General features: G+C 35.1%; 1 protein-coding gene across 3 annotated transcripts in view; it reads right to left on the minus strand.

The window, feature by feature from the left end:
* The window catches only part of GLS (glutaminase), a 76,304-nt gene that overhangs the window by 49,618 nt on the left and 4,240 nt on the right, over nucleotides 1-22,446 (minus strand). For all 3 annotated transcript variants that reach the window (XM_063318056.1, XM_063318059.1, XM_063318057.1), the window contains exons 2-6: nucleotides 10,992-11,088; nucleotides 10,512-10,633; nucleotides 10,053-10,182; nucleotides 7,248-7,327; nucleotides 5,053-5,216 (exon numbers count right to left, since the gene is read on the minus strand). In XM_063318056.1, coding sequence (XP_063174126.1) covers nucleotides 5,053-5,216; nucleotides 7,248-7,327; nucleotides 10,053-10,182; nucleotides 10,512-10,633; nucleotides 10,992-11,088 — 593 coding nt within the window. The remainder of the gene's footprint in view (nucleotides 1-5,052; nucleotides 5,217-7,247; nucleotides 7,328-10,052; nucleotides 10,183-10,511; nucleotides 10,634-10,991; nucleotides 11,089-22,446) is intronic.

Here is a 22,446-nt window from a genome sequence, read left to right on the forward strand (position 1 = left end):
GCCCACTAGCACTGGCCTCTATGGTGTAGGCCTGCTCCAGGATCAATGGGAGGCAGAGGCTAAGCTGGCTGCAGTTGGGGATACACCTCACCAACTGCAAGAACAGCAGCAGTTTGAAGTAGCAGCACTTGCAATGGTCCCACACAGCTGGCAGTATTGTATTGAGCTGGGTGTTCCTGTGCAACTGGCACCAGGTCAGCCCAGAGTTGCATCCTCCTCCAGGTTTTCAGTGGAGGAACTTGGATAAGGGCTCCATCTCTCAGGCTGACTCTGGCTTGTCCCTTGCTCTGAAAGACAACAACTATAATCAGAGCCAGTTGTTGCCTGATTTAGTAACACCTCTGCTTTGCCTACAATTTTAAAAAAAAACTGAATGCAAGCTACCCTACAATTATTAAAACCGGAAGGATCATTTTAAGGCATTAGATTTGCAGAAGGATCCCACCGAGCTTGACTTAGATATAAGTCTGCTCCCACAGTGGCCCCTGTTAACAGGCTCAGCATTAATTTTGTTGTTTATTCATTCAATACTTCTTGTTAAATATCTTAACACTAGCAAAGCCCCAGGCAATAACCTTGTTCTGGCCTCTTTTCTGACATTTATAGACAGCAGGGCACTGATTCCAAAGGAGTGGAACTGAGTTCTGATAGTTCTAATCTGTGAGAAAAGCAACTGGGATCTGTCTGTTAATTACCAGCCCTTTAGCCTCCTTAGCATAATAAGCAAATTGTAGGTTAGGCATTTATATAATAAACTCTCAGATTGGGTAAATTAGAAAACATTTTCACTAAAGAGCGAGCAGGCTTTAGAGCTGGACATTCAGTTTTAAATCACACTCTTATTTTGTAGCATCTGGTTGAAAAGTTGAAACTCGTATTTGGACAAATACATTCTCTCCTGTTGACTAAAATTACTTCCTTGCCCTGTGGTTTAACAACTTTGATTTTGAATGATGAGTTTGTTTCATCTTGGGACCGGGCACTGCATGAGAAACTGAAATGCAACAGTTTCTGATGCAATTGATGATGGGATATGAGTGCACAGTGGCAGCCCTGAAACAGGACTTGGACGTATTATTGGTTAGTCGCTCACTCTTTTTCAAGCTGGCCGGGTATTTCAGGCAAACAATGGTTCCCAAATTCAGAACAGCCTTAACTCGTGCAAGATTTAATACCCTTCCAACAGCTGTTTTTTGAGGGAAAATTATGGGATATCTCATTCAAACAATGACTTTGTCCCTGGGTGAAGAAGTTCCTGAAACACTAATGCATGTTTCACTATGTTGCTCTTATTGTAAAGATGCCCAGTTGGAGCAGCTATTAACTACCCATCTAGTCAGATTCCAGGCCACCTGGATGCATTTTGTAGTTGTTACTGTCTGGTCAATGTAATTTTATTTCTCTGAACATGGCTACATTTTGTTTTGATGATCGTAAAATATGCCATACTTTGATCACATCGACTTTATAATTAAGTTTTATGATGCTTTTCTTTGTCTCAGAATTTTTTTTTCTTTTGAATTGGTTAATAAATACTACTACTGCTATTATTAAAAGAATTTATATACAACATTACTTTTTAGTTTTTAATTCTACAAAATACTAAACAGATAGCTTTAATATGATAAGTGACCTTTCATGTGTACTGCAATTAATGCATTACTTACATCAGATTGCTCAACTAGATTTATTCGATTTATTTATTAGACATAATTTTGAATGCAAAAAAAGAGCTTCTACTGGTCTAGGACACAACATCAAGTACAAAACCTCCTGTTCTCTAGTTTTCCTATAAAAGTGCTGGTAACAAGTGGTTAAGATGAGAGCAGATACAGAACAGGTTCAAGGATCTTTGAAAAAGTCTTATAACTTTTTGAAGGGTTTAAAGTATAAGAAAAAAATTGAATTTCAGCTGCTTTCAAGATTGCACTCTTGGTCAGTAGTTTGAATACTGAGGTGACGTTTTGTTATAGAAATACCAGTATACTTTATTTAGCATTGGTCAATGAAAGAGTATACACTCTAGTCCTAATGAAATAACGAGCTAGCATGTGACAGTAATTTTTAGACACAACAGTTGATGCATCCTCCTTTTGGAACAGACTGCAAACCCTTGCACACATGGAATCCTGCCAAGGGTGTCATTGTATCCTAGCTTTCAAAAGCTTAGTTAGTTATAAGAAGTTAATGACTTGGAACTCAAGGCTGAAATATATCTACAAGCACAGAACAGTTGCTTACATTCAACAGCTAACGATACCCATACATGGGCTTTTAGGAGTGGGGTAAAGGGAAAGAAAAAAGGATATAGAACTAGCAAATATCTGCCAGGAATATATTTAGTGTTTCAAAAAGAGGAAGTGTCAGATTCATTTTAGAATTATGGGGATATCTCTGGAAGCCAACTTATGAGTGTTTCCTATATTCCATTAAATCTATATATCCAACACTTAAAGTATATATAAATTGTCTCACACAAAAAGAGAGAGACACCAGAAAAGGAAGAAAATATTTCCAATACTACACATTCACTAAAATCCAAAAACATTTCTTAAGCCTTTATAGCATTTATTGAGCACAAATAAAATTAATGTTAAAATGCAAAGTCAGCCCCGTGGGGCGCAGAGTGGTAGGCGGCAGTATTGCAACCGAAACTCTCCCCATGACCGGAGTTCGATCCCAGAGGAAGCTGCATTCTCTCTGGGTAGCCGGCTCAGGTCGACCCAGCCTTCCATCCTTCTGAGGTCAGTAAAATGAGCACCCAGCTTGCTGGGGAAGGTGATGACTGGGGAAGGCAATGGCAAACCACCCCCCTATAGTCTGCCAAGAAAGCATCACGAAAGCGGCATTCCCCCAAAGGGTCAGACATTACTTGGTGCTTGCACAGGGGACCTTTCACACAAAATGCAAATAGCAGTTCATTAAGTTTTTTTCCAGCATTCAATCAGAATCTGCCCTCCTATAACTTGAATCCATTTTCATGTCACTTGAGAATGGGTCTTGACCATTTTTTTCATGACATCCTTCCAGTTATTTAAAAAGTGTTTTCACTCCCTCAAGTTTTCTCTTGTAAAGATTAAGCATTCCCAACTGCTTCATTCTCTCCTTATAAGACTTATTTTTAGTCCCCCAATAATCTGTCATGTTCTTTCCTGAACCTGTTTCAATTTCCTAAAATCTTCTTAAGGTATAAAAAGCCAGTCTGATGTAGTGGTGAAGGCACCAGACTAGAAACCAGGATACTGTGAGTTCTAGTCCTGTCTTAGGCAAAGCCAGCTGGGTGACCTTGGGCCAGTCACTTTCTCTCAACCCTAGGAAGCAGGCAATGGCAAACCACTTCTACAATCTTGTCAAGAAAACTGCAGACTTGTTCAAGAATTGGCCAGGAGTCAACATTGACTCGAAAGGCACAAAATAATATCTTAATGTGTGCTGCTGAGACCTAGGCATAATATTCAAGGTTAGGTCTGACCAATGCAGACTGAATAATTACTAACCAGAATCAGGAAACTTTGTTTCTATTGATACAGCTTAAATCTGCCCATTCTGCAGCCACATCACCTGCTGACTGTCATTAAATTTGCAACAAACTACAATTCCAGGATCCTCTTCCTATGTCCTATTGATATACCAGGTATCCTTCATCTCATCTGATTTCTTTTTTTGAGTGAAGAACTTTGCATTTATCTCTAATATGTTTAATTCTGTTATTCTTGTCCACTTCTCTAACCTATCACAACCTTTTTGAATGTCCTTTAGAGAATTAGTATCATACAGTTTTGTAGCATTGCAAATTTAAGGGGCATTCCTCTTAAAATTTAAGGCCAATTTGATTAAAAACTCTTCATAAACATTCTGAGTTGCTTTCAAGCCAGCTACGGTTCCATTCAGGCCATTTAGCCTTACAACTCTAGGTAAGTAACTAAAATATAAATCAAATAAATCAAATAAATCAATAAAAATATTACAGAGTAATTTATCAAATGCTTCATTAAAATCAATATTATTATGATTATATTATGTCCACTGCATTCCCAGTCAACAAAGAAAGTTGCCCAATTAAAAAAAATGAAACCTGGGTTGTTCCAGAAAAAATAAATTAAAAATTAAAAACCTAGGATTGTTCCAGAACTAATAAATTTTAAAAAATCACAATTTATTAACATACATGCTGATGGCCAGAGGACAAATTTGGCCCAACATTAGAAAAGAGACACTTTGCCAAAGATATCAGAGGGAAATAATTGACATAAAGACAGTAATTATAAGTAATTTCAATGTTCATAAATAGTTTGAGGCAATCACCAGCTGGGTACAATGAGAAGGAATTTAGAACCTAATATTGTTTTTACTGATTTTTTTCTCCTTTATTATTTATTTTATTTTAACTATTATTTTTTCTTTTTTTCAATTTCTTTTCTTTTCCTTTTCTTTGCATGATTATGTGCATTTATTTTTGGAACAATGACAAACAGTGGTGATGTCAACATTAACATTATGTCCAGAGTTTTACAGAAATTTTTAGTTCTTTCTTAAGGTGATATAATGAATCTAGTTCTTATACAATGAATTAATGAAATAATGAATTTTAAATTTTATAATTGTAAGTCGTTTATTTATTGATATTGTATTCTTCATCCAGTACGTCTTTTTCCACCTTTTTTTCTCTTTATGTAGTTATTTATTCTGTTCCCTAAATGTTTCAAACAAATAATCAATTTTTAAAAAAAATCATAAATTAATCTGGCAAGATTTGTTCTTAAAATATTCAAATCTATCCTAAGATCTTTCCAGATATCAATGTCAGACTGACTGGTCTATATTTCCCTGGACAGTCTTGTTTTTTCTTTTTGAAATAGGGATATTTGCCCTTTTCCGGTCATCTGGCATTTCATCCATTTCCCAGCATTTCTTAAACGTAAAGGATTTTCAGTTAGACCATCTACAAAACTGTATGGGCCATATTGGAGAAAGTTCCATAGATAATTCTTCCTTCTCTCACACACTAATCTATTTCACTAGGTAAAATATTAAGAAATGGTAATAACTTACCATCTTCATTGAGGAACAATTTGTTGAATCTTAATCCACTAGGTTCTTTACCAACATATCTGTGTACGTACTCAGTGCCAAGATCATTAACAGCAATAGCATATTTCAAAGGCTTTACACAGGACTGAAGACAAAATGGGACTTTGGTATCTCCAACCGAATGCCTGTAAAATAAATACGGTCTTAGTATGGTCTCACTCACACTTGTCCTGAGAAATAAAAAAGTACATCCTGGGGCAGAGGTTTTAGAAAAAGATTCTATTATGAATCACTGGTATACAAAAGATCACCTAGTAAGAATCTGTTCATTATTAACGTCATCTGTTTAGAAGCAAATTCTACCATATTAATGACAAAAGTAAAACCCCTTAGCAAAACCTGAACAATTATTTGAGAGACTTGCAATACTAAGAGTAAACATAAGCAAATGATGTTATAAATACATAATTAATTTATCTTTTTAATATCCAGAGTATTTGGATGGTACAAACAGAGAGGTAGGGTATACATTCAGCAATAAAACAAAACAAAACAAAACAAAATATTAGTAAAAAGAATATGGGATTTGTATCACTTGATGGAAGCATGCATAATGTGGAGAGAGAAACATTATTGTCCTTTATCGTATTATCCGAAATTGTGGTCATCCAATGAAGCTGAACAGTAATTTCTTTCAGCCAGTTAAAGTAAAATACTTTTATACATATGATCTTACTCTAGTATGAGACTTTCTTTCATAAGATACAGCATTTACTTTATACGACAGATCAGACAATTGGAGGACCTCTGTGGCCACTAGTTATGATCTCAAAGGCTACGTTTTTACTGATTTAATTCGACTTGCACAATGTGGTGCAATGAGGTGTTAGCATCCATCAGTGAATTTACAATTCTCAAACTTCTTATTTAAAATTTCCCATGTTAATCCCTTATTTAAGTAACACTCTACAGATTTTGGTTTTATCCTATTTAATTCTGATGGTATTGATTCTCGATATCCATAGAGGAAATTAGCTTTTGTTTGTATTTGCTAAATATGCTAACATGTTAAGTTTATATAGAACAGCAGAGATTGACATTTAAAATAGCTTGTTTAAATAAGATAAAACATAAGCAAATGAGAGTTTCTATAATTAAAAACAATAAAAAATTAATTTCTTTCTCCAGACTGTACAAAATATCTGTTCAAGCTAAAAAGAATATGTTTAGATTAAGTGCTATTTCAAATCTTTATGGAAATAAAGCTTTATGGTTTTAGAGTGGCTATTCAAGAATTGCATAATATACAGTATGCTGGAAGCTCTGAATGGCAAAATACTGAGCATTTACATTAGATTCATGTTAATTCCTGCTTTAATTTCTCCTTTAAACATTGTCACATCATTGACACCTTTTTCATTCTCAAGACCTGCTCTGGTGAGCCAGGGTAATGTGGCTCAGAGCCTGTGAAACCAGATCATATCTAGAAATATTAAGTGGACAAGATACATTTTCATTTCTCATAGCTCATGGAAGTCTGTCATAACTCCTCCTTAACAAGTACTTCCTAATTCCACTGCATCTTCTATTTTTTAGAATTAAAACACGTTTTCCAAAGATAATTAGTCAGCACTATTTGCAACAATCCATTTCTTGTCAGAAACTGAGTTTTACCTTGTGAAAAGTATAACTCTGTGCTTGACAGCCTTGCAGAAACTGGGCATGTCAAAAAATCCAGCAATATCTGTAACATCACTAAATCACAAAGGGGGCCAAGGGATCACAGTAACCCATTTATGGGTGCATGAAAAAGAGTTTTGTGTAACCTCTGGCAATGGATTATAAAACTCTAATTTATATTAACCATTTCAGCATAGCACTGTGCATTTAAATCAGGATTATTCAATGCATGAAAGCACAGAATCAAGTTACCTAATAGCGATGTTGTTTTGAGAAATAGAGAATGTAAAACAATAGCCTCAAAAAAGGAAGTCTCAACTTCAGAAGTATCATCCTATATTCTACTAAAGATGGGAATGCCTTAAGCAGAACATAACTAAAAATTATGTCTTTCATCTAGTACCATAAGAAACATACAGTACATCATGGATTGTGCAGAACTACCTTGTAGCAAATGTAATCCCTTAAAGGTAGTTTCTGCTTCTATTTCTATAGCTGAAATTATTTGGTCAGTTCAGATATTTAAGATACAATACCTCTGCCCGTCGACTGTGCAAACAGACACTGCCCACAAGTCAGGACTGAATTTAGCCAGTTGTGGGATATAGTCAGCAACCTACACAAAACAAGGCCAATGTAAAATGATTAGATTGTATAGCTACAAATAACAAATATATAAAGCCGCTATTAAAAAGCTACTAAAATAATAAAACGCTTACCTAACCTCTGCCGCAAGCTATCCCAAATTATTTTAAGCAGGATCTACAAAAAAACCCAGGTCCCTATAGTTTTGCTCTTGCCTACTTTATACGAAAAAGGGTAAAGCTTACGGAAACTAGTTTTAAGAGGTCACTGGAGGTTAGATGTACTTTTTCTTCCGCAAGCGTATAACTGAATTATCTGCAAACAGTCAAATCTCTACTATCTCTATTATCAGCCCAATTGCATGTGCCACTCGATGACGAGTTTTACACATCACAGTAATGTAGTTTGATATGGGTGCAGTCAATATTTGATCCCAACTAGTATGTTTTATAAGGCATGATTTATAGTTTAACTTATGTGAATAGGCCCAAAATGGCTTCCTAAAACCATGGTAAAAAATGTAGCATGCTAATTCCAAACCACTCTAAGCTTGCATACTAGTTGCGGAGGTATCATGCAGACAATCCAGACAAAACAAGCCTATAGTGACAAGCAGAAGACTCCCTTCAGGAGAGTGGGAGGAACGCCAAACGTATTACAGGAGCTCCTATATTTACCAGGCCAAAGCTAAGGAGGAGGAATGCAAGAGTCACTGGCACAAGTAGTATGTTAAACCCAAGAACTGACAATTACAGCATGCCAAAGCTTCCGAACCAGTTGGTGAGTACAAATAAGATCCTCCCTGCCCTGGAAATGCATCTTTGCTTTTAATATGACTCCAGAGATTATTGCATATTGACAGACTTATAATTCTTGATACTGCCATATACAGCATTTGAATCATATATTAACCTTCAAAGTATTTATACTCCTATCAAATACTTGCGGTGGTTTCATAAAGTAAAAAATGCCAAAGTACTTATATGTACTAGTAAGTCGGTAAATTCTATTTTTCATTATAATATTTGGAAATGAAGATTTTCAGACTTCTGGGGAAGGAATGGTGAACTGAAGACGGAACAAAGAGCCAGTGAGTAGACCAGCTCTTTGTAATTCTTCTGACAAGGAGAGGACGTGAGATCGCCCACAAGAGCACCAGACAGTTGCTCCCCATGAGGAGACTGCAAGACATCTGTCTCCGGCAGGTTTAGAGCTCTCGGAGATGAGGAAATAGCTATCTTTTTGCTCAAACTGCAGCTGGTGCCTTTTAAAAGGACACTGGGTTTGCATACTTCATTTCTTAATCACTTTTGGAAATTGCTTGTTAACTGCTTTTCAGCTATTAGGAACCTTTGGATCGACAAGTTTTACAGCACCAGGTGAGTTTCCTTCCGTCCTTAGCAAAAGAAGTTTTAAATACAATTTTAAGGACTTAATTTTTTTTCTGGAATAAACAGAAAAAGGGTGATTAAAACTTTTTTGAAAGTTACAAACGGACTAAAGGTCCAGATACATTTGAAATAAGATTTTGGAATTAATTAAAAAGAATCCTTTCTGTGGGAAAATGCTTTTGGTTTGAATTCTTTTTTTTAAAAAAATGTAAGACTTTAAAAACTGGACTCTGGAGGGAACTAGAAGGAACTAAAGATTACAATTAAATGAGAACAACACTCCAACTTGACTTACTAATACAGAATAAAGCAAAATATTTTAACATTGAACATATTGAAGGATATTTTTGAACAATGGACCTCACCCCCTCAACCTTAAAATTAAAGTTAATTTTAAGATCATCTGCCTCTATAGATAGACGGTGTTTAAAAGATACTATGGAAGAGGAACAAGTATTATCTGATATGATTGAGACTGATATGAAAGTGGATTTAAAAATGACAGACTACAAGAATGACATGGAAAAAGATGTTACACTGGACATACAAAAGAAATTGACTGATGTCTTAATAATTAAAAGGGATATACAAATGTCAAACCAAGAGAGTGACATGGATAATTTTCCTATATTGGATTTACAACAGAGGCTTGTTAAAGCTGTGAAGAATTTTATGAGAAGGGACAAAGAAAAAAATGAAAAGAAATCAAGTTCTAGGACATTATTTGAAGGGACTAAAGATCAAGATCGTTAGAAGTAAAAGGAAGGATTATAAAGTTGGTTTATTTGATCAAGGGTAAAAGAGATAATGTTGTTATCTCTGGTAACCCTTAATGGACTTTTGCTGACATTAAATGATGAGGTTTTATGGATTTGTTTGTAGATATGGGAAGAGATCATTTGTTGTATTTGAAGAGAAGGTGGTAAGTCACTAAAATTGTTTACTTGTGATGAAGGGGGAAAGTCGTGTCTTTATATATATTTCTCTCTCTCTCTCTCTCTCTTTCTTTGTCAAATTTTATCACCGTCCATCTCCCCTCTAAGGAATCATAATCACATGACCGTGGGGACATTGCAATGGCTGCAACTTCAAGGACCAGTTGTAAATTTCCTTTTTCAGTGCTTTCGTAACTTTGAATGGTCACTGAATGAGTGGTTGTTAAGCAAGGACTATCTGTAAAAACTGTCCACGAGTCCATAGATCAATGAAAACCACACAGAAAAAATTCTGTATTTTTCACAAAATTTTGGTGATCTCAGGATGTTTTGAAGAGTACAAACAAGGTTCTTAGAGGCTGAATTCAGCCTGTGGACTGCAGCTTGACACCCTTGTATCACCACAAATTATTTTCAGTATGACACTTACCTTTCCTCCTGACTGTGTTTTAGCATTTTCATATAACTCATCAATATGAGAGGCAAATGACATAAAATCAGGAATGACAAATTTTCTCCTGAAAGCCTGCGTTAGTAAGACAATATTGCTTTGGACGCATCTGTAAAATATGAAAAATTATTATTACATGAGTGAAAATACCATAATATCATAATAAACTGCCTTTCACTATAGAGGTACTAAAAGTGCTTCTAAAACCTAGACAATAGATTGGTATCCCATGATACAATTTAGTGAAACAAAGATATCCACTACTGAGATAATGCATACTTTTGGTCTCCTCTGTGCTCTTCTTCCTTCCCTGAAATAAGATGTGGGGGAATTGTATTTTGAAAATTATTTCTGATCACTGCTCATTTACATCACTTTTTACTGGCTTCATTATTCCATGCTATAAACAAGCTGTAGCAAATCAATTAAAATACTAACTTTTTAAAGAGATCTTTATCTAGCATGACACCATCTGATGTTGTCTGAAGCGTCAATCTTAACATATCCATGCATTCTTTCAGTCTTGGATCAGATGTGCGTAAACCTGTAGATTTTAAAGCCTGTAAAATAAAGAAGGTATCACGAATATTTCTTGTTCTAAACACTAATTCAGGTAACATTGGTTCTGATTCCCATCTGATCTTCTTTTCCAATGAAGTATAATAGGTAGTTGACAGTTCTGTTTTCAGTGTTTTGCTTTACAATACATATAGCCACGCTCCCTCAATTTGACCATGTGAGTAAAGTGATAGTAAAGCCTTCTTTAAAACTTAACACTTCTGCAACAACACTCAATTTTAGTAACCTTCCTGTTATCTGATCATTAGCAAACCTGTCTTATATACTGTTTTCAAAAATAAAAAGAGGTTTGGCTATTTTACTTAGTGTATAATTTATTAGAAACAAAAAAAAACTTACTGTGATGAACTTATGAACTGGTATTTTTTCTTGTCCTTCTGCAATAGTATAGAAGAGCAAATCCTCCAAGCTCGGCAACAGGCCTTGCTTTGTTTTACTAAGGGAGAACAAAGACATGGGGAGAAACCACGTATTAGTTGGTCACACTCTTAGTTGTTCATACTTGTAAAAGTTCATCAATGCAATTCTTTAAAATATACTCCTATGCAAATTCTGAATTAAATCTTACAGTGAAACACATTTTCACATACACACACAATGGAACATAAATCCTACAGTGAAACATAGTTTCACATATACATAGAATTAAGTATCATTAATGATTACTTAAGTACTGTATTTGTTCTTCCATGAACATTTTTACTAATTCTTCCCATCAAGTTAAGACACAAGTTACTGTATTGCCAACATAACAAAATTTTGCTATGTAGTTCATTTCCAATTTAATACATGAGTTCAACCTTTCAATCAGTGCCTGCTTGTCAGGTAACTTAAAAATACAACTAAGTTGTACACAAAGTTTTCTTCTGGTCTGTTAATATTTCTTAATATTTAATGGTACATATATTAATCAGTTCTGAAAAAGTACTCAGACTTCAGATACATTTCTCAAGTACAGAAAACGTAAGACTAAAACTTCACAGATTAAGGCTAATAATTTAACTAAAACAAAAAACGTTTTATGAATTTGGGGTTTTTTAGTTGATGCAAGAGGCAATTTGTGATTTTTAATTAAAAACCAGAAAAATATAAGATTAATTTATAAACTTTAAATTCCATAGAACATTTAATACAGATATACATCATATACTTTTAAGAAATGTTTATAACCTCCAGTGTTCAAACATTAAGGTTTAGTTCAACTTCTTAAAATACTTTTTAAATAACCTTACAGATTATATATCATTCACATCTGTTGCAGTTAAATCAACCAGATTAGCCCAGTATTTAGCTATGGCACTGAACTACAGAGAACATGGCAAACATTCAATTTATTTACAGAAAATACCTCAAATGGACTATCTTGGGTAAAGCTTATCAGTTTAAACTGCAGTATAAGCTTTTTCTTCCCCTATTTCACAGCTCAATAATGTTATGTAATATTTGTTTAGCCTAACAGCAGTGTTTTAGCATCATTAAATACTTAGAAAAATACATATTCAGCATAAGCCAAAAAGAACTAAGACAGAAAGTGGACATGGCATTGTAACCATTATCTTTACTACGTGGAAGTGAGTGTTTATTCACTGCAAAGTCTATACTGAGAAAATACAGAGAGAAGCTAATTTGAAGCCGTAAGACACGACAAGTCACTTTGGTACAACAAAGATAATATTGGCCTTCAAACATCCATTACAAGGCCATAAAGTGAATTTTAAAGTTCTGAATCTCAGTTCTTAATTTACAGAATGAGAGTTGTGACGTAACAATCTATACTAGAACCAAGTTCCAAAATAGCAAATTTGAATTATATTAAGAAATAAAATTGTTTAAACATTTTTTTTCTAAAAGCTGAGAGCATCTGAACTATGGCTTTAGCCAAGGAAAGAAATAACAAATTTGGGCCTTATGACAAAGATTGCCACAGAAGACTGATTAAGCTAATACTGAGACATCAAGATCTGTTAGTAAGCTGTCAATGTTAGCCAAACAGAAAAGACTATAAAATTCAGGAACTAGAAAGTCCTGTATTTTGAAAACAGCATACACACTGAGTGGTTTTAGACAATCACATTGGCTCAGAAACACATTTGGGGTTCTAAGGAAGTATCCGACTACAATCTCAAAATGCTACATAGGATAGTAACCCAGTTAATGTTTTAATAAAATATACATCAAATCAAATCAAATCTTTATTATGGTCATAGACCAGCATATACATTGTAATTAATTTAATTAAATACAAATGTCTTTTCTCAATTCATACCCCTCTCCCTACCCATCCACTCCAGTTTCACTAATGGCAGCAAAACCTGAGCAACTTTACCTTCTTTCTCTGTGTCCCTCTCCATGGTGAGTAGAGCTGAGAAATAAAGATTATGCCTAACAACAATCCTGCAGGATCAATTCAGCTTTCTGTGCCACACAGTTCCTAATGCGATGCATCAAGAAAGCTCACAAGCAGAACATAAAAACAACTGTCCACTTCCAATTATGCTCCCTAGCAACTGATATTTAAAGCATGCTGCCTTTGGTTCTGAAACCAGTTTACTGCCATTAAAACTAGTACTGTAGCTTATGATAGCTTTATTTGCCATGAATTTGTCTAATAATAAGAGAGCCAGTTTGGCCTAGTGGTTAAGGCAACAGGCTAGAGACCAGGAGACCGAGAGTTCTAGTCCCACCTTAGGCATGAAAGCCGGCTGGGTGACCTTGGGCCAGTCCCTCTCTCTCAGCCCAACTCACCTCACAGGGTTGCTGTTGTGGGGAAAATAGGAGGAGGAAGGAGTATTAGGTATGTTCCCCACCTTGAGTTATTTATAAAAATAATAAAGGCAGGATAGAAAACAAACGAATAAATAATAGTCCTCTGCAACGTACTGTAATCAGTAGCCATCACACATCTAAGGGCAGGAAATTCCTTTTATCAGTCCTCATATTTCCAAATGTACAGTATCTCAAATGGATGTTCAAATTTTAATACTATTTGAGAAAGAGAGATTGGTTTGGGTCAGGGGGGAGAGGAAACGTGAAACTGTCTTATATTTTTCCCAAGTTAATCAATTTATCAAAACAAATCTGCACTTGGAATGGAACAACAGAAGCTTGTTGACTGAGAAATATTTGAAAATAATGTATTCTCAAAATAGAATGGAGGTTGGGACTGCAGTTCTTCCAGGAAAAAAAAAGGCACTGAAAGGAGCTTTACACATGCAATGAAGCACTAGGACTGTAATGCTTAAAATGATTAGGAAGAAGTGCTTATTTGCTCAATTTATTTATAATTTTTATTCAGTCAATTTCTAAGGCCACCCTTTCTCCAACAACTTTGGTTGGCTTTGTGTGTGTGTGTGTGTGTGTATGCACGCGCGCCTTGGAGTCAGTGTTGACTTCTGGCAACTGCCTGGAAAGACCCTGCAGCTTTCTTGGCAAGATTTCGGAAGTGGTTTGCCCTTGCCTGCTTCCTAGGACTGAGAGGGTGTAACTGGCCCAAGGTCACCCAGCTGGCTTTGTGCCTAAGGGGGGACTAGAACTCACATTCTCCCGCTTTCTAGCCTGGTGCCTTAACCACTACACCAAACTGGCTCTTTCAGCAAGGAAAAAACAGAATAACAATAAAAGCATTGCAGCAAGGGAGCAGAACAACCTCTACTATGTCACAATTTTATTAAAATTAGCAGGTTCATATTTCATCTTTAACCCAACATCTGTGGCAGGTCTTAACAGAGGCCATACAGGCCTCGGGGGAGATAAAACATTTTAAGTTTCACACAGAAACTGCAAAAAAGACAGTCTGATTTAATGATCGACAGAGAGGTGCTGTGCTCATGTGAGGTCCACAACAAGCTTGCCTATCATTTTCAAAGCATACACAGCTCTACTATGTACTATATTCCCAGGTTAATAACTACAGTACTGTAGATGTGCTGTATTCCTATACAGGCAAGGAGAAAAAAAGGAAGAACCCTGAATCGTATTCAGAACTAGACAATATATTATTTTTCAAGTAATCTACTTCAACTAATTTTTCTTGGGTTAACTTAGCATTTTTAATGCAACTTCCCTTCCTGATCTCACCTCAGACTGTAAGCAAGTAGGCTTGCTGGGGGTGGTATTATATCTAAACTTTAGAATAATTTGCATGGGAACATTTTATCTATTTTATCTATATACAATTTCATTTGCAGTGAACATTCTAAATAAACATCTGGCAAACTGCTACATTACAAAATTTATAATACAGATTTCTAATTCTAATGTAAATATTAATACAGGCTAATTTTGAAACTTGTTACAGTGAAACCACAATTTAACAGATTATTTGGGAGAAAGGGACACCTGCTGAAGCCCTATGTCCATTAAATCTAAAAGTGGAAAAATATGGGAAAAATATGTGAGGTGGGGAAGAAGAAAGAAGATAGTTTTTTCATTCTAACTTGAGTCAAACCAAATGAATGGAAGGAAACAGAGTTTTGCTTTTGAAACATGGCATGTAGATAGCAGACCACATGAACTAAGAAGGCAAAAGGGACAATTCAGGGTCCCTTCTCTCCCATCTCTGTCTTCAGGGGGAAGAAGGTGAGCAGCAGTGCAGGGTTACACAGAAAACATCAATGCATGGGCAGAACCAACGACGATCTGGACAGACTCTGAATAATGGACATATTCCTTATTTTGAGGATAACATCCAAAGCAAATTTGATCCATTGCATATGAAATCCATTAAACTGGATCCTTGTACACACAAGAGTTTGATAAACCAAAATGGAAGGTATGCTAGAGCATAAAAGAATCTCTTCTAGAGAACTTGTAAATGAGATTTCCACAAACCTCAGCAGAGATTATTCATATTTATGTGCTGCCACGGGGGAATATAACAGAACTAACAGTAAAGGGTAGAATGTAGGCACAATTATATCTACATCCACATGGAAAAGGAAACTGGGAACCTGACAGATACATACTGGAAAGCTTCTACTATTAAATTCTGCTGAAATGTTTCCATTCCTAAAAGCATACTTTTTCAAAAATTTAGTCACATAATATACGGGTACAATATTGATCAAACTGGAAAATTTCAAAAATTATTTTTTTGAAAGTCATTGTAACTATAAATATTTATACATCCAAAACACAAGGCTTTAGGAATGCATTTGAAATGCAAATAAGGTGCATTCAGTGGAATCTTTTTTTCAATAGTTGCAAGTCAATCCAGTAAAATTAATTCCAATTGAAGATTAGAATATATAATTTTGTATTATTTTCTTAATAAACTATTTCAGTATAGTCATTAAAAACTCCTTAGAGATATGTAAACAATATGTACAATAATAATATATTTTTAAACATCAGATATTAATGAATTTAGAGTACTAGAAATATCTAATAGAGAAATATTTTTGTAAACATATGATTCTTTCATTTGAATAACATTTAGAATGTAAATTAACCATAGTGAGTCAGGATTATGATAGTGTTGCTTCCATTTCAATACACAAAAATATGTGAAAGTAATGGAGCTGCCAGCCCCCACACATTTAGAAGCTGCCAGGGTAGCTAGAATAAAGCAAAATTATACCAATCCAGCCCAGGTAGCACTCGAATAAAGCAGCATATATAATAATCAAGGGAAATACAATACTGTAATTTACAGTGCTTTGTCTTTAGCAAGATTTTGACTTAGGTCCACATATAATTGTCAAATATAAGAAATGTGTAGCAAAGAAACCTGGTAAGAAAGTTATACAGTTCAAAGTACTACGTGCATAAGGCAGTAATAAAATGCATCAATATAACATTCAAAGAGCTATTCATCAGCATTCTTCCAGGATTAATGTTGTATGCTATGTTGTATGCTACTGAATTCATACTACACAAAAAGATGATTTTTTTTAAAAAAATGTTATATTCTCTAGAAAGTATACCTTATAGAGAAAGCATAATGAATTCAACTAGGTGAAAAGCATTACAAGAAAAAAACACAATAATAAAATGAAAGAACAGCAAGAAAGATTTAAAGATGAAGGATCTAACAGGATCTCAAGTCCATTACGAGACAAAGTTAAGCTGAATACTAGGAAGCATAAGCTAATTGAATGTATAACAATAAAATATTCCACCTTGAGGTATCAGAACTCCAGTGTTCAAGTTATTCGGGCAACATCAAATACTTACCAAAACACTTTAGGGGTGAGTCTGAGATGTCAGGGTTTTTATATATCTGAATTTATTGGTTGATCTCAAGAATTCTTAATGTATACAAATATATAGATAATAAAGCCTAACAGAATGTGGATATTGAACTTCAGTGTAGACTACTAAAGAAAGTGATGGAATGGCCAAATTCTTAGGTAATACCTTTGAGAAATCCCAGGGAACTGGTGAGTGCCATTAACTGACTGAAGGAGAGCTAATGTTGTCTCTATCTTCAAAAATAGGGAAAAGGAAGATACAGCAAGCTACTGATCAGTTAGCCTGCCATCTTTACAGTATTTGGAAAGATTCTAGAGCAGGTCATAATCATTTAAAACATTTAATTGATTAAATGTTTTATTTATTTATAAGGAGTCAGCATCAAGAATAAATCTTGTCAAATTAATCTTATTTCAGTGTTTGATTGGCTAATTTCCTTAATAGATGTGGGAAAACTATACTGTAGAAATAATATATCTTGACTTCAGCAAAATGCTGATTAGCAAACCAGGTAAATGTGAGCTTGTCAGTATGATAATTCAGTAGACATGTAGCTGGCTCAAAAATCATACTAAAATGCTCATCAATAGTTCCTCATCACGTTGGGAAGTAGTATTAACACTCTTAATATTTTTCTTACTGCTTTGGATGAAGAGATAGAGGGAATGCTTATCAAAGTTGCCATACAGCACAAAATTGGATGGGAAATTGAATGTATTAGAGGGGAGAAACAAAATTCAAAATGATCTTGACAGGTTAGAGCAATGTTTTCAACCAGGGTTCTGTGAGAGGTCACTAAGGGTTCCCTGGGAGATCATGATTTATTTAAAAACTTATTTCAAATTCAGGCAACTTCACATTAAAGAGGTAAGTTTCATTCTTTATTTTTAATTTAAGAACACTATTAATGCATATCTATAGGCCTACACATGAAACAAATACAATAATTTTGTAACTTCTGGCCTCTATTTAAGCCTGAATATGCAGAGGTTCCCCAAGGCCTGAAAAATATTTCAAGGGTTCCTCCAGGGTCAAGAGGTTGAGAAAGGCTGGGTTAGAGAAATGGGCTAAAAGTAACAGAATTAAGTTTAAGAAACACAAATCCTAAGTTTTTCATTCAGTAAAAAAATCAAATGCACGGGTATGATGGGAAATATGGGATAGTCATGGTACTTGTGAAAAGTACTCAGATTAATATTTGATTGCAAACTGAATATAACTCAGCAGTGTGATGTGACTGTAAAAAGGCAAATGCTAGTTTAGACTCCATCTACAAAAGTACAGATTACAAATCACAGGGAATTAATCATTGTACTTCATTCTGCTTTGATGAGTCCCCAACTTGAACACTATGTTGAGTTCTGGGCACTATACTTTAAGAAGGATTTAGAGGAAGACAATAAAGATGATTAAGGGGCTAGAAACAAAGTCCTATGAAGACGGATTAAAGAAGCTGGGAATATTTAGCCTTGACAAAAGACAACTGGGGGTGGGGTGGTGGGAATGTCACATAGAAGAAGGTCAAAACCTATTCACTCTTGTTGTGGAATGTAGAAAAAAAGGATTTAAGGTACAGGAAGGTAGATTGGAATTGAAGGTGGGGGGAAAAAATCAACAAGAGGACTTTGACAATGCAACTAATTACCCAGAGAGATAGTGGACTTTTAGCTTTCATGGCTACCTAGGTAGTTGCTTTCTTTACCCCACTCTGATCCTGTGGATGGAATTGCTCATATAGATAGCTGAATGGTAAATTATTTATGCTCAAACACTTTCAGGCTGCTTCAAATAACTCTGACATAACATTTTAGCAATATGCCTCCTAAAATGAAGAAGACAGCTCCCCCTAAATCATCTCAAGGCAAGAGATACTCTCCAGATAATGGAGAGGGAAAAAAGCGGGACAATCCCAGACAGAGAGGAAGAGGTAATGACTCCTTCTTCAAGTCAATGGATTAGACAGAACTATATTAACTCCAATGTATTGCTTTCCTAGTAAGAACGGAAAACTAGCATTGACTTACAGTCCATTTCTAAACAAATACTAAATTTTAAATTTTAAAAACTGGCATATCTGGGATCCATGGTAACCTTAAAATCATGAAAGCTCAAGTTCCTACATTTGATAAAGATCTGAAAGCACTCAAGGGAATCCCTGTTATTTCTCATGAAACCAGAATTAAGACCTCAGAGGATAAATTCATTTTACTCTACAAACGGAACTACTTAAAGTACATGGGCAATTAACCAGATATAATTTAAAAATAATTAACCTACCTTCAAGATGCTGAGTGGCAGAAGGCTTTGTTAAACTATATGGAATAATGCATTCAGGAACTCTTCTCTTTGCCAGTTGATGTTAAACTTGAGGTAATTAATACTTACAGATTAAAAGCAAGAGGCAATCTCTTACAGGGATATATATATATATATATATATATATATATATATATATATATATATATATATATATATATTTGTGTCTTTATATATTAAATTTTTGAAGTCCAGTACATTGACCATATTTTACAACTTTTAAGACAAGCTATTAAATTGAAATACTATAGATTCAAAATCATGATTTATCCAGATCTTCCTTTTTCTTTAATAGTTGATGGGGCATTTCTATTCTATGTATTTCTTCCCAAGGTTGGAAGGGGGAAAGTGGGGGGCAGTAACCCAAGCCAAATTGGACATTTAAAACTGAGTTATACTTTTCTTTTGACTTTAGAACAATTGGGGTGGGTACTTTCTTTTTTGGATGCTTAACTTCTTTCAGTTTAGATCTATATTCACCATTTTAACATTTTCTCTTTGTGTACTTGCTCTTTAGTAAGATTATAGTGGAAGATGTCTCTAACCCTGGGAAACTAACCTTGAAAAATATTTTGTCTACAAGGAAGTACAGTACTTATAGTAGTCAGTATGTAAATTGACTCAGATTTTTAAAAAGAGACAAATTTGCAACAAGTTGTTAAAATTACAGCCTGATATCATGTTGCAAGAAAGACATATTCTACCCTAATGTACAACTCTTTCTGTGGCCTAGGAGGTGGATTGGAGAAAGCTGTATTAGTGATACTCAATATTATGTTTAACAGCAATCTTAAAAACTGATATGAATTTCCAGTTGAATAGTACAGAATTTTCATAAACTTTCTAGGACTTTGTTGCAGGTCAACAATCAATCATCTTCTCTCCATATTTCCTTTATCATTTTATGAGGCTTATATTACAGCTATTCAAGAAATACTGGTTTCTACCATCTTTTGCTCACTGGATTTCAATTTATTATTTTCACCCAGTAGATTTATCTTTCAGTCTATCAAATTATATTGGGACACCTGCCAATGATACCCCCTGCCTTTAATTTTCTTCTATTAGTGAGTCTCAAGATATTAAGGGTGAGGTGACACTCAGCAGTGAATATAAATTGTTCTTATTTGCTGATGGTATTATGGCTATTCTGGATATTTTTCAATGCTACTACCAAAGCTTATTTACATTATACAGCAATATGGTTTATGCTCGGATTACACTATTAACTATGAAAAAAATCTAATTTGCTGTCTTTGGGGCACACTATATCTCCAGCCTACTGCAAGAGATTAGGATTTACAATTTTTGTAGAGACTGTATACACTATTTGGGTTTATAACTTTCTCAAAATATATCTTAATAGTTTGACGTAAACATGTTTAAATGTATTGATGCAATTTCAGTAGACATAATTTGATGATTAAAACTTCCATTAAGTCTCTGAGGCAAGATTAAAGTTATCAAAATAAGTATTACATTGAGATTAATGTTTATTGTAAGAAGTATTCCCTATTAGATGCTTTAGACAGATACAGTGGCGCTTAAAAGTTTGTGAACCCTTTTGAATTTGCAGTATTTCTACATAAATATGACCTGAAATGTTATCTCCTTTCCACACAAGTCCTAAAACTAGATAAAGAGAACCCAATTCAACAAGAGTCAGCAACATTATACTTGTCCAAAGCTACATATTTGTGTGTGGCAATAATATGTGAACCTTTGCTGGTGTGCCTCCCTTGGACAGCAATAACTGCAACTAAACATTTCCAATAACTGTTGATCAGCAGCTTGGAGGAATTTTAGCCCATTCCTCCTTAAAGAACAGCTTCAACTCAGGGATGTTGGTGGGCTTCCTCACATGAACTGCCCATTTCAGATCCTTCCACATTTCCATAGGATGAAGGTCAGGGGTTTGACTTGGCCATTCCAAAACATTAACTTTCTTCTTAACTATTAACCATTCTTTGGTCATACAACTTGTGTGTTTTGGGCCTTTGTCTTGCTGCATGACCCACTGTCAGTCCATGAATAGATACCCTGACATTTTCCTGTAGAATTTGCTGGTACAATTCAGAATTCATAGTCCCATCGATAATGGCAAGCCATCCTGGTCCAAAGGCAGCAAAGCAGGCCCAAACCGTGATACTGCCACCACTGTGTTTCACAGATGGGATAAGGTTCTTATGCCAGAATGCAGTGTTTGCCTTTCACCAAACATAACACTTTTCATTCAAGCCAAAAAGTCCTACTTTGGTCTCATCTATCCACAAAACATTCTTCCAATAGCCTTCTGGCTTATCCACGAGCTCTTTTGCAAACTGTAGATGGGCAGCAATGTTTTTTTTGTAGAGTTATGGCTTTCTCTTTGTAGCCCTGCCATGCACACCACTGTTATTCAGTGTTCTCCTGATGGAGGTCTCATGAACATTGACATTTGCCAATGCAAGAGAGGCCTTTAGTTCATTAGATGTTACCCTGGGACTTCTTTGAGACCTCCCAGAGTATTACATGCCTTGCTCTTGGGGTGATCTTGGTTGGTTGACCACCCCTGGGGAGGGTAATAATGGTGCTGAATTGCCTCCACTTGTATACAATCTGCCTGTCATTGGACTGGTAGAGTCCAAACTCTTTGGAAATAGTCTTGTAACCTTTTCCAGCCTGGTGAGCATCAACAACTGTTTTTCTGAGGTCCTCAGAAGTCTCTTTTCTTCGAGCCATGACACACTTCCACACACCTGTGTTATGAAGATCAGACTTTGATAGTGAATATCTAGAATTCTGTTCTTTAAATAAGGCAGGACCTCCCACTCTCACACTTATCATCCCACTGATTGAAAAACCTGAGTCTAATTTTCTCTTCAAACGCTTTTATTTTAATATCCATATTCTTCTGGAATGAGACCTTTTATAAATATTCCCCTGTTTGGGTCTACCTGAAGAGTAAGTGCAAAATACTTCTGAAATTTTAGATCCAAGTATATCAAACAAGTATCTTTGTTTCCAGCCTTGAAAACTGCCAAGCAGATATGCTCATTAATTGATTAGTACTTACATTTTGATCCCAAATCACATGAAAAACTGACACTGTAAAATAATCCAAATCTGAAAATAGCAGGGAAAATATTTTATTGGAATGCTTGGGCCAATCAATGGATCAGTACTCTGAATCAACTGATTTCTAATGGGTTGTTTTAAAGACTTTGAGAGATTGTGTTTTGAATAAAACTTATTCACAACATTTGCTAAGCAGTATATACAACTGAAATGTATTAAACAGAATGGC

This window comes from Candoia aspera, chromosome 1 (assembly GCF_035149785.1).
Source record: "Candoia aspera isolate rCanAsp1 chromosome 1, rCanAsp1.hap2, whole genome shotgun sequence".
Classification (NCBI taxonomy): Eukaryota; Metazoa; Chordata; class Lepidosauria; order Squamata; family Boidae; genus Candoia; species Candoia aspera.